Genomic DNA, 12,441 nt, shown 5'->3' with positions numbered 1-12,441 from the left:
CGCCCCTTTTGTCTCTCCCAGTCTCCGTCTCTGGCTGAGTTTCTGCCCGTCTCCCCTCCTGCCCTCAGATCGCCTGAGTGGTTGGAATCTTCCTCTCTCGAATCCAGAAAGGCTCTCGCCCTCTCCACCCCAAGAACCCATGCCTTGCGCTCCCGCAGCCGCCGCCTTCTCTGTCCCAAAACAACACCGCTGCCCCTGCAAGGGCTGGAGCGAATAATGATAACCTTGAAGGCTCGGCGCTTCATAAAGTGCGGCTGGGTTGATCGTCACGACTACCTGTGTGAAGTGGGAGGGGCAGAGCTAACGATCCCATTGTAGTGACGAAGAAACTGAGGCTCAGAGAGGCACGTTACTTGTCCAGGGTCACTCAGGGAGTCTGAGACGAAGCTGGAAACCAAACCCAGGCTGTTCAACTCCCACTCCTGGGGTCCCTTTTGTCACAGCTCCCGGGACCCTTTACTGTTATCTAGAGGTTAGGTGAAAGGCAAGAGATTAGGAAGCAAACGTGGGCCCTTCTTAGATGTTTGGGGGCAGAAGTGGGGTTGGAGAGTAAAGGGAGTACCTACAACCCGGCTCCCCAGCAGCGGGAAGGGCTGTTTCCAATTATCCTGGGGGAAGGGAGGAGTTGCCTTTTTGGGTGTAAGAACCTGGCTTTCAGCACCTCTGGGCAGGGGCAACATTCCTCTCCTTTCCTCTCAAGCCTCCACAGGCCTTTTGTCCCTTCCCTTTGATTGTGAGATCCAAAATCACATCCCCTGCTGACAGTATCTGTGTTTGGCAAGGTGTGTGCTTGTGGAGAGGGACAGGGAGGAGTCACTGCTTCAGATACCACACTTGTCCCCCACCCCCCAAAAGACAGAGCAGACAAATGCAGAAACAAGACCAGCCACAGCTGCTAAATGAATAAGACCCTCGGCCTTGTCCTGCATCTCACAGCAATACCGAATGTGATGCCTGTGTTTTTTGGCACCTTTACTCTTTCATGTGTGTCCTTGACTCTGGCTACTGGGTTGTCTCCCTCCTGGGGGAGGTCCAAGGGAGGGGACTGCTCCTGCTCCCCTTCCCCCAAAGCAGCGTCCGTCCCTCTGCTGCTGGATGATGGTAAATAGTGTTCAGTGGAAGGAGCAGGCGTCTTGTCTGTCACTGTCTGCACAGTCTCACACAGTCACACCCCACAGTCTGACACAGAGCTCCTGCCACTCCTGCTCAGCCCTGCTCACCCTGACCCCTGCTGCCCGCACCTTGGGAGTGAGATTTCAAACAGGTTCCCCCCTTCAGTTTACCAAGTTGCCTAGCAACCAACCAGTCAATGGCATGAAGCCCCACCCCCATCCACTTGACTTCACACCAAGCTCAGCCATCCCATTGGCTCCCGCCTAGTCCCACCTCTCAACCCCTGCTTTCAAGAACAATATGCCAGTCCCCACTGCGGCTGGACAAGGGAGCCCACCAGTCCCCCTGGCCTGGCCACCTCAGCCATATGCCTCCCCGAACAGACACGAAGACACTAGTATCATATAAAACTTCTTTATATAAGCCCATCCCCACCTCCCCCTGCCCCTCCTTGTTCCTCCTCACCCTGGTAATCACCAGGGACATTGGCATCTGGGCACCCCCCACACCACCACAGCTGAAGGCGACATTCAAGGTGGACGTGGCGTGTGGAGAGCAGGGGAAGGTCCAGCTCCTGTTCCCCTTCGTCCCCACTCTCTGTGGGCTCTGGAAACACACGCTGACCGGAGGCAGTGGCCAGCAGAGGCAGGCCAGGGTGCAGGCTGGAGGGAGAGATGGGGCAGGCTGTCAGCACCCTGAGCGAGGATGCTTGCTCCCTCAGGGACTTACCTCCTTCCTTCCTCCCCAACCCAAGCCCCAAGATCTGTGGAACTGAACTGAGGACCTCACTCCGTTGGTGCAGTCCTTCTGGGGCAGAAAGCTCAGCACTGGCTCCGGCTTCCCATCGTCCCCAGCCCCACTGGTGTCCCACACAGAGACGGCCCCACTAGTGCTGCCACTCACTAGATACTGCCCAGTCCTGGGAGAGAGGAGAGAGAAGAGAGACTCGCTGGCGTAGAGGCATCATCCCTGGGGCAGGAAGCCCTCACCCAGCGGCTGGGATCCTATGCCTGGGCTCAGACGTTCCTGGGGGCATCAGGGCCCTGGGCAGGAAGGAGCCACAGCACTCACGGGTCCAGATCGAAGTAAATGCGCTGATTGGTGGTCACCTCTCGACTCAGGGACCACAATGGGTGACCAGGCTGCCGGAGATCCCAGCACAGAAGCTCAGCATCCTGCAGACACAGAACAGGGCCCTGGAGTTGTCCCCTGACCCTGGCATGTCCTTGCCTCCCTCAAGGTCTACAGGTACCCCTTTAGCTAGATTCATTTTTTTTCCCCATCCCCTACACCTCAACACATTGCAGACTACATCCCCACTCCTGCCCTACTGCCTGCCAGCTTTGGGCTCTCAGGATGTGACCCCTACCTTGCGGGCTCCTGAGAAGAACCGGTTGCCATCAGGGTGAAAGCAGAGGTGAGTGATGCCCCCTTGGTGCCCTCCCAGCAAGGCGAGAGGGGAGCCATCATCCCAGGCATACAGACCCAGGGAGCAGCCATAGGAGCCACAGGCATAGAGGGGCTGGGTTGGGCTGAAGGCTATGCAGGAGATGATGCCGCTCTGGCCCTGCTTTTTTGCTAGAGAGGAAAGGAACAAAGTGGGGGAGAGGGCAACTGCACCCGGCATCAAGCAGGCTAAGCAGAGGTACGCCTCCGCCTCCTGTCCCAGGACTCAACATCTCCTCGACCCTGTTTGTCACAAGCAGGAAGAAGATCCCCAGATCCTTCTATCCCCTCAAAGGACCTTAAATGCCCACGTTCCTTTATCCCTCTCAAATCCCAGTTTTTCCTTGAAGGGATGCAGAGCTGGAGACCTACAGGAAAATAGAATCAGCTTCATCTCTAATTTTCTAGACATACCAAGATTTTGGAAACCAAAAGGTACATAGCTGTCAGGGCACGGGTTCAGGAGTCAGCCAGTTCTCTCACAGCTGGCTGACCTTGGGAAAGTTTCCTCCCCACTCTATGTCTGTTTTCTCCTTTGCCCACTGGGCACAATTTGCCTTCTGGGGCCATACTAAAGATGAGGCAAAACCCCACAGGTGGCCCCCTGGCTCACCCAGGCCTCTGTGCAGGTGGCAGCACCCTTCCCTTTCCTCCTCCTTTGGAGGCACAGATGCTCACCAAATGTGGCTCGGACCTCACAGTCTCGGCCAGGGCGGGACGTGAAGAAGACACGCACAGTCCGGTTGAAGCCACAGAAGAGCTGGGAGCCATCCGGGGAGAAGCAGAGCGAGTGGGCTGCCGTCAGCTCATCCTGGGGGCAGGAAAGGACTGAACAGAGACCTTGCAAAGCCTCGGTTGTCCTCAAGGAAGGAGAGCTGGGCCAGGACGAGCACGGGGGCTGGTGTAGAGGTCCATACCAGGTGGTTGTAGGAGCGAAAGGAAGCCCGGAGCTCTCCAGTGAACGCATCCCAGATGTGAATCGGGTTCTCCCGGCTGCTGCTGGCCACGCTGAGAGAGACACGGACACTGAGGCCCCGGTGCTGTCAAAGGAAGGGGAGGAAGCCAACTGACCAGCCCTCTCAGCTCCCATCTGAAGGGCGCACTGAGCCTTCCTCCACCCAAAGCAGCCCCTGACTCTCTCAAGAGGGCCCTCTTGAAACTGGGGGGATGAGGAAGGGGGAGGCAAACGACATCACTTACTAGGAGGTGTCTGGCTGTGTCGAGGACATCAGAGAATACCAGCAGTAATCATAGATGGTATCACCTTCCACCATTCGAAGGACGGGGACCTGGACAGAGATATGGGGATGCCTGGGTCACTCGGAGTGAAAAGGAATCAGACTCATGCCCCTAGTAGTTTTATGGCACAGAGGAAGACTGCTGGCACTTTACCAACCAGGTAGGAGAAGGCAGGTGGGGCATATATAGAGAATAAAATCTTTACCTCAATGTTCAAGGGTTAACTTAGACTTTAATGTCAGATTTAGGCCACCAAAAACCATACAGATTCATATTTTTTCTTTTTAAACACTTAGAGAGGAAGCAGTTCGAACATGCAAAGTATTAAAAAAAAATGTTGTCACATGACCAAGTACTTAAAAAAAGAAAAAGAAAAAAAAAATGTAAAGCCCTGTGACTCACCCCCTCCACCCAGCTTAAGAAAGAAAAATATGTTTCCTAACAGAAACCCTCTTTTAGAGGTAAACACTTTCCTGAATTTATCATTGTCATACATTTCTTCAAGAATATATTCATACAGAAAAAAACCCAGCATCTAGCATTGTCTTGCATGCCTTTGGACTTAACATGAATGGTACTGTACTGTATGATTCCCTCTGTGATGGTGAGATTTAACTGGGGTGACACATTTTGCTCTAATGCACACATTTTCACCACCACATAGCAATCCACTCATGAATGTATCCAGACTGATCTACACTTTTCCTACTGACAGTCACTTATGTTTTTCTGGTTTTTGGCTAGTGTGCATTAACATTCTGGTACACATGTGGAAGAGTTTCTCTACAGTTCCTGTTAAAGAATAAAATTACTGGTCTCTATGCTACGTGCTTTGCCAACTTTATGAAATACCGTAATGTCAATTTTTTTTTTCCCAAAGAGCTCATCCCAATTTGCTCTCCCAACAGTGGCATATAAGAGTGCCTGTTGCTCTCTCTCCTCTTGATATTGCCAGACTTGTAAATTTTTCTCAATTTGAAGACTGTGAAATGGTATTTCACATAAATTTACATTTCTGTCATTATGATAAGTGAGGTTAGACATCTTTCTCTGTTTCTTGGCCATTTAGGTACACCTTTTCATAATTTTTGCCGATTTTTATACTAGGTTCTTGTCTTTTTCTTACTGATTTGTAAGAAATCTATAAATAGTCTGGATACCAGTCCTTCATCAGTTATTTGCTGACCTGCGGGGTGATGTCACTCAGCCATTACTTTAGTTTGCACCTCTACACTCCAAACAAATATGTCCAACTGCCTGGTGGACAGCTCCGCTTGGACATCCCACAGGCAACTCAAACTCAATTTGTCCATATTGGACCCAGCATCTACCACCTTCAAACCTACTGTTCCCCCCGGGCCCCATACCTAATTTGCAAGCCTGAAATCTGAGCACCAGCCTTTACTACTACTACTCTTCTCTCCCTTTCCACTCCTGGCCCAGCCCAAATCTTGCCAATTCCTCCTTGTAGGTTTCTCCTGCATCTGTCCTCTCCCCTTCATTCCCACTCCTAAGATCCCATTACAAGCCTCTGCCTCTTGCCAGCATTTCTGTAACACTCCACATGTTCTCTGGGCCTCCCTATAATCCAGTCTGCCCATCCATTCTTCACACTTGCAGCCGCATGGAGGCCCCAGGGATCTTGTTAAATTGGAATTCTGTACAGTGTCACTCTCCTGCTTAAACATTTCAATGACTCCACGAAGCCCTCAGTATAAAATCGATCTCTTTACAAAGCTTTCCATTACCATGCTCCTACCCCTGACCCACCTCGTCAGGTTCATCTCCATCTACTCCTTTAAAATCTCTACATCCCATCATTTTGACTCTCAGGTCACAAAAGGTGCCAACTCACCATACTTCCAACCTGCAGGCTTTCACATGTACTTTCTGGAACATTCTTCCTTCACATCCCCCAACAACTTCTCCTGGTTGAATCCTAATCATCCTTCAGGTCTCTCAGATGCTTCTTCCTCTGCGAATGCTTCCCTAACCCCTCGAGCCAGGCAAGGTGCCCCTGCTCCACGTTCCTATAGCCCTCAGTGCTCCTCACTCTGCATCGTATCTATCTGGGAGGCAGGAATCACATCTGCCTTGCTCACCACTGCTTCCCCCACACCTAGTGCATGACTGACAGTCAATAAATACTGTTTTAATGAGCAACAGGAGGCAGGAGACTGTTTCAGCAACATAAGGCCCAAAATAATAGGACCTGAATTAAAGTAGAGGCATTGGAGTAGAGACAAGTGGATGGATTAGAAAGATTAGGTGGACTTGATAGGATTTAGTAATTATAATAATTGGATGTGGGGGTTACGAAAAGGAAGATTAAAGGATGAGACCTGGGCTGAGCGCAATGGCTCATGCCTGTAATCCCAGCACTTTGGGAGGCCAAGGTGGGAGGATTGCTTGAGCCCAGGAATTCGAGACCAGCCTGGGCAACATAGCAAGACCCCGCCTCTACAAAAAATAAGAAAAATTAGCCAGGTGAGGTGGCTCATGCCTGTAGTTTCAGCTACTTGGGAGACTGAGGTAGGAGGATCACATGAGCCCAAGAGTTTGAGGTTGCAGTGAGCTATAATCACACCACTGCACCCCAGCACCGATGACAAAGCAAGACTCTGTCTCAAAAAAAAAAAAAGGACCCTGGCTTCAGGCTTGGATATCTGAAGTCACCAAAACGGTAGAAGGAACTGAAGGACACAGGAAGGCTGTAAGGTGCCAACACCCTCAGTGAGTGAGAATCAGGTAGCATAAGCCTCAAAGGAAAAGTTTTTGCAAAGATGAAAGGCCAATTCTCTGGCTATGGCATGTGGGAATGAAGACACGTCCTTGTCCCCAACCTGAGAGATGTAGGGCACGGAAGATGCAAAGTCTCTACTGGAGAAAGGTAGAGGGGAAGTGAAGGCCTCCTGCAAGAGCCACAGAGTAGGGTGAGTACTCAAGGAAGAGGCCGGGGAGTTAGAAATAAGACTTCCATTACTCAGCTGTAAGAAATAACGGTGATATGGCATCTCTTTTGTTCTCCTGGAGAGAATTGGAACCCATTCTATTAAGTGAAGTATCCCAAAAATGGAAAAATAAGCACCACAGGTACTCACCAGCAGACTGGTTTCCCTGATCATCACCTAAGTGCACATTTGGGAATAACACCAATTGGGTATCGGACTGAGGTGGGGAGTGGGGGGAGGGGATGGGTGTATACCTACATGATGAGTGCGATGCGCACTGTCTGGGGAATGGACACGCTTGAAGTTCTGACTCGGGGAGATGGGGAGGCATGGGCAATATATATAACCTGAACTTTTGTACCCCCATAATAAGATGAAATTAAAAAAGAAAAAAAGGAATAAGAGTTCCAGAAAGCTCTGTGAGAAGGTAGAGAAGGGAGGAGAAAAATTAGGAAACTATGTTGGGAGGAAGACTCAGTACACACAGGTATATGGAAACACCCAAAAATGCCCCCCCCAATTTCCCCACCTATATAAATTTTGTCTATTTCCAAATACTAAACTTGCAGACATTAAAAATGAAAATACTTATTGAGTGAGGTTGTGACAGACTGGTGTACTCATACATGGCTAACAGCAGGGGAAAAAAGGCACAAAAAGCTTTTGCAAATAAATTGTACCTTAAGACACAAAAAAAATATTGATATTGTCTGATCTAGGGTATTTCTTACTCATAATATTTCTCTTAAGAAAAGAATCTCCCCCAAAATACATGAGGATGTTCACTGAAGAATAATTTATGATATAAAAGTCCCAGAAGCAACCCAAATGTCCAAAATGAGAGAAGAGGTAAGAAAATTATCGTAAGCACTCAATGCAATATCATTAAACATCACAACTAGGAAGACTGGACCACCAAGAAAAGCATTTAGGATATGATTGTTAAAAGGAATAAAGTAGAATATAAAGCCATTTATCAAAGAATTACAACCACATAAAAGCTTCAGTACTTGGACAGAGCTTAGAAAAAACGTTATTAATAGAAAGATTCAAAGGGCTGAATTTTGCAGTGGTAATGACTTTTCCCCTTTTTAACATTCCTGTTTCTCTTCAACGAGTTTGTGCAATAAATACTCAACCTCCCATGTTTCCAGAGTCTCTTCTAACTGTCCCCACCTGAAACGACCTTTGCTCCTAAACTCTTTTAGGATGGCGGCACCAAAGCTCCCTAGCCCTGATACACCGCCAATTTCTGTTCCAGGAACCAGGGCTTCTAGTGCCTTATACCCTGGCACAGAGGACTGAAATGTCTGCGGCCTCCAGTCTTAAAGAGTTGCATGTTAGGTTAGTGTTTAGGACCAGCCCTGGAATTTGGCACCCTTCTTCTTTTAGGAAGCCAATGAGCCTCTTCCCCTACCCCCACATTAACCTCAGACACTAGAGAAGTCCCAGTCTCCTGGATCATCACCAGGACCTGTACACACACCCTAACGTGCCCCAAACCCACTCTTCCCAGCTCCCACTAATCCTTAACCCAGGCCTCTGAAATTCCCACTCTAGGATCTAAAACCCCCATATTTCTCAACTTCTCAGAATGCTCCATTTGCACACCTAGACTCAACTGGCCATGGCTGTCCCCCCATGGCCCTCTCAAGCTAAGACGGCCCTCCCCAATACATGGCTCAAGGACAAGAGTTAGATGGGTGTCACCATGCCCCCCACCATCATTTCCAAACTTTTTCACCACCCCAAACCCCAGTTCCTCTGCAGTTCTTGCCATCAGACTAGATACCCTCTTTTTGTCACCCTCCCTCATTCACTGAGACTTTACCTCCTCGTTCACCACCTCACGGCCCACAGATGCTCTTGTTTTCATTCTCAGTGACTTCTGCTTCCACAGAGCCTGTGAATTACTGTCTTTTCTGCCTAACACCGTCTTCCCCCAGGTATCAGCTTGGTTCACTCCTTTACTTCCTTCAAGTCTGTGCTTAGATGTCACCTACTAGTGAGGTCTTCCCCAATGATCCTTTTTAAAATTGCAATTTACCCTCCCAGTCCTCTTCCCTGCTTATTTTTCCCCATGGCACTTGTCAGATACATTTTTTATTTTGTTATTTCTTTATTGCCTATTTCCCACACTACAGGGTGTCCCAAAAGTCTCCATACAAAAAAAAAATTTTGTAATGAATATTTTGTAAATAAAGGGATGCCTAGCTACAATTTCCCATTTTCCCTATGTATGGCGACTTTTGGGACGCCCTGTAGAATATAAGTTTCACAAGACAGGGACTTCTGTCTGGTTTTTTCTAACTAATCCCCAGCTCCTAAAACAGGGCTTGGTACATAGAATGTGCTCAACAAAAGTGTGTTGAACCAACAGACTGATGAAAGAATGAATAGATCTGTCCGACACCCTGGACTCTCTCACACTCTGACGTGCTCAGCACCCACGGCCACTGCCTTCAGCCTACATCAGCCACCCATTCTCACGGGCATGCCCTGGGCCTTGTCACTGCCCCAGTGGTACATCTTAATTTCAATCTCTGACTACCATCTCCGACCTGTCCAGTTCACTTGCTCTGCTGTTTCTACCAAGACAATTATTCAGCTTCATCAAAAACATATTTATAATCCATTTCCTAACCCACTTAGATTCTAGTCCACCATGACATGCACACCCCTGCAGACACTCTCAAAACACCCTGGTCTTTCGCTCTTGGCAAACCCGAACCAGACCATCCTCCTATTCCACACTTGTACCTAAATGACACCAATGACTACTGGTGTTTACTGAATACTTACTATCCCTAGGCCCTGCTTTAAGCACTTTACATTAATTCATTATTAATTCTTTTAATTCTCACAACTTTGTGAGGTGGGTGCTATTAATACCATCCTCATTTTACAAACAGAGAAACTATAGCCATTTAACTTGCCAGGAAAGATGCATAACACACTAAATGGCCTCATTTTAAATGGATGGCAACAAACCTCTAGTGGGCACAGAGCAAAGAACAGCGATACTGCCACATTCCTTGGTGGTTTGATTTTCTACTCTCTAGGACAGATCATTACATACCTTCTGTTCCCTGCACAGAGCTTCTTCCTTCAGCTGAAAACCTCACTTTATGCTTCCCTAAGATTATAGAAGCCAAGAGACAGAAACACCCAAATCTTTCAATCACCAAACAGCAGCCACAGAATGTTCCTCCTCCTCTCTTCCTGCTACAAGGAAGGAGTCTGTGCCTATCAAGGCCAAGTCCTCCAATGTGCTCTAGATTCTGTCTTCACCCAGCCACTCAGGGTCTTTGCCACCCCTCCCCCCACCATCAATCCTCCCTCTCTACAGGGCTATTCCTGGGATCACACAAGCATCCCATAAGCCCTTCTTTGGCCCTGCATTCCTTCTGGTCACCAATCCATTTTTTGGCTCACTTTCACAGCAAAACTTCTCCAAAGAATTGTCTATACTTTTTCTTCCACCCACTCTAATCAGCTTCTGCCGCCATGGCTCCTCTGAAAGTGTTCTCGTCAAGGAGGTCACTAATGACTCTGAATTCGCCTCGCTCCATCTCTCAGCAGCATTAGTCACGACTCTTTCCCTCCACCTTCATATGCTGGAGCACACAGGGCTCTGCGGGTCTTCTCTTCCACCAACACTCTCTCGAGATGGAATCCATTCTAGAGACATGAGATGCAGGCCCAGAGTGGTGGCTCACGCCTGTAATCCCAGCACCTTAGGAGGCCAAGGTGGGAGGATCACTTGAGCCCAGGAGTACAAAGCTACAGTGAGCTAGGATCTCACCACTGTACTCCAGCTTGGGTGACAGAGAGACTGTCTCAAAAACAAAACAAAAAAAGACACGCGATACCATCTACCACTTCTCGAAGTATATCCCTGGCCCCAATCACTCCTTTTAGCTTTACATTTCACATTTAATGTACCTAAAAGCCCTGACTTCTGTACCAATACCTGTTCATATCTCTGTTTCCTCCTCTGTGTAAATTGTTCCACCATCCCCACAACGGCAAAAACCTGGACGTCACCCTCAGTTGCTTCCTTCCCTGCACCTCCACGTCCAGTGGATCTCTAAGTCCTACAAAATATACTTCAAATCCATCCACCATCTCTCCTGACACCACACTCGCCCAAGCCACCATCATTTCTCACCTAGCCCATGATAAACACATCCAATAAGTCTCCCTGATTGCACTTTTGCCCACCCAGACTCCATTCACTCTTCTGTTTTAAAGCTGTCCCATGGTTTCCCAAATAAACTCCAAATGCCCCACTCACAAGACCCAACACAATGTTGCTGCTCCTTCCTGTCCTCACCCCACCTTCCCCCTGGCTGGTCTCAGTCCAGCCACCCTGGCATTCTTTCTCTTCACAAGGCTCTCTCTCTCTCAGCTCTGGGTCTTTTTCTTTTTTTTTATTTTGAGACACAGTCTCACTCTGTCACCTTGGGTAGAGTGTGTTGGTGTCATCATAGCTCACTGCAACCTCAAACTCCTGGGCTGAAGTGATCCTCCTACCTCAGCCTCCCGAGTAGCTGAGACTACAGGTGCGAGCCACCGTGCCCAGCTAATTTTTTCTTTTTTTAGTAGAGACAGGCTCTCACTATTGATCAGGCTGGTCTCAAACTCCTGACCTCAAGCGATCCTCCCATCTCAGCCTCCCAGAGTGCTAGGATTACAGGTGTGAGCCACCAGCTCCAGGTCTTTGTAGTATCATTGCCTCTTTCTGGAAGGCTCTTTCCAGGGCTCTTCACATGACTGATCCCTTATCATCCTTCAGGTCTTGGCTCAAATGTCTGCTCTTCAGAGAGCCCCTCTCTCTGACCATTTTATCCAAAGTGGTATATCCTCTAGTTAGTCTCTCCCTATTTTGTTTTATTTCCTTTGAGCATTTATTATAATCTGTAATGATCTTGATATTTACCAGTTTACATGCTTGTTGTCTGTCTCCCACACAAGAGAAGCAAACCAGCTCTTAATCTGTCCTGTTCACCACTTTATTCTAGTACAGTGACTGCCATATATTAGTAATCATTTGATAAATATCTGATCACCAATCCATTTCTTGCCTCACTTTCACAGCAACATTTCTCCAAAGAACTGTAAATAAATTAAATACTGCCACAAAAAATCCACTATTTTTTCAACAAAAAGCATATATTCTTGACTACAGAAGGGGCAAACATCTCTTTAAATGACTTCAGAATTCAGGGCAGAAAATACTACACGTGGAAATTCCTGATGATGAAAAGTCCTGCTTGTAAACAGAAAACATGTGGACTATACTTTCTCCAACTACATGTAGGACTTAAACATGCAGTGTCTGACACAGGGGCAGAGTGAGCCCCTACTCTTACCATTTCTGCATATTCTACCTGCTCCCCTTCACTGTATAGCTCTTGGGGCAGGTTATAGATCCGCAGGATGTTATCAGCACTATTAGTCAAGATGCAGGAACCATCGGGGGCCCTAGAAATAGGAGAGAGTTAGAAAGCTGGACAGCTCTGTGTTTTCCAAGTGTAGGGCTGGGGCTGAGCCTAACTCCGGGGTAGGTAAGCCCCAAGTCCTTGACAGAAGTGGAAGACACAAAGTCCTAGATGAAACAGAAGCTTAGTCTAAGAGAGATCCTTTACTCCTTCTCCCACCTCTAGCAGATCCTTCTTCTAGATAACTG

General features: G+C 48.2%; 1 protein-coding gene across 1 annotated transcript in view; it reads right to left on the bottom strand.

The window, feature by feature from the left end:
* Positions 1 to 1,528: 1,528 nt before the first annotated feature.
* WRAP53 (WD repeat containing antisense to TP53) overlaps positions 1,529 to 12,441 on the bottom strand; it is a 14,192-nt gene continuing 3,279 nt past the window's right edge. The window contains exons 4-11 of the mRNA XM_069483089.1: positions 12,125 to 12,236; positions 3,760 to 3,848; positions 3,477 to 3,567; positions 3,238 to 3,370; positions 2,483 to 2,691; positions 2,185 to 2,288; positions 1,898 to 2,032; positions 1,529 to 1,775 (exon numbers count right to left, since the gene is read on the bottom strand). Of these exons, the coding sequence (XP_069339190.1) occupies positions 1,529 to 1,775; positions 1,898 to 2,032; positions 2,185 to 2,288; positions 2,483 to 2,691; positions 3,238 to 3,370; positions 3,477 to 3,567; positions 3,760 to 3,848; positions 12,125 to 12,236 (1,120 nt within the window). The remainder of the gene's footprint in view (positions 1,776 to 1,897; positions 2,033 to 2,184; positions 2,289 to 2,482; positions 2,692 to 3,237; positions 3,371 to 3,476; positions 3,568 to 3,759; positions 3,849 to 12,124; positions 12,237 to 12,441) is intronic.

The sequence above is a fragment of the Eulemur rufifrons genome, chromosome 9 (genome assembly GCF_041146395.1).
Source record: "Eulemur rufifrons isolate Redbay chromosome 9, OSU_ERuf_1, whole genome shotgun sequence".
Classification (NCBI taxonomy): Eukaryota; Metazoa; Chordata; class Mammalia; order Primates; family Lemuridae; genus Eulemur; species Eulemur rufifrons.
Note: the sequence above shows the minus strand (reverse complement) of the source record. Positions and strands in the feature narration are given on the sequence as shown.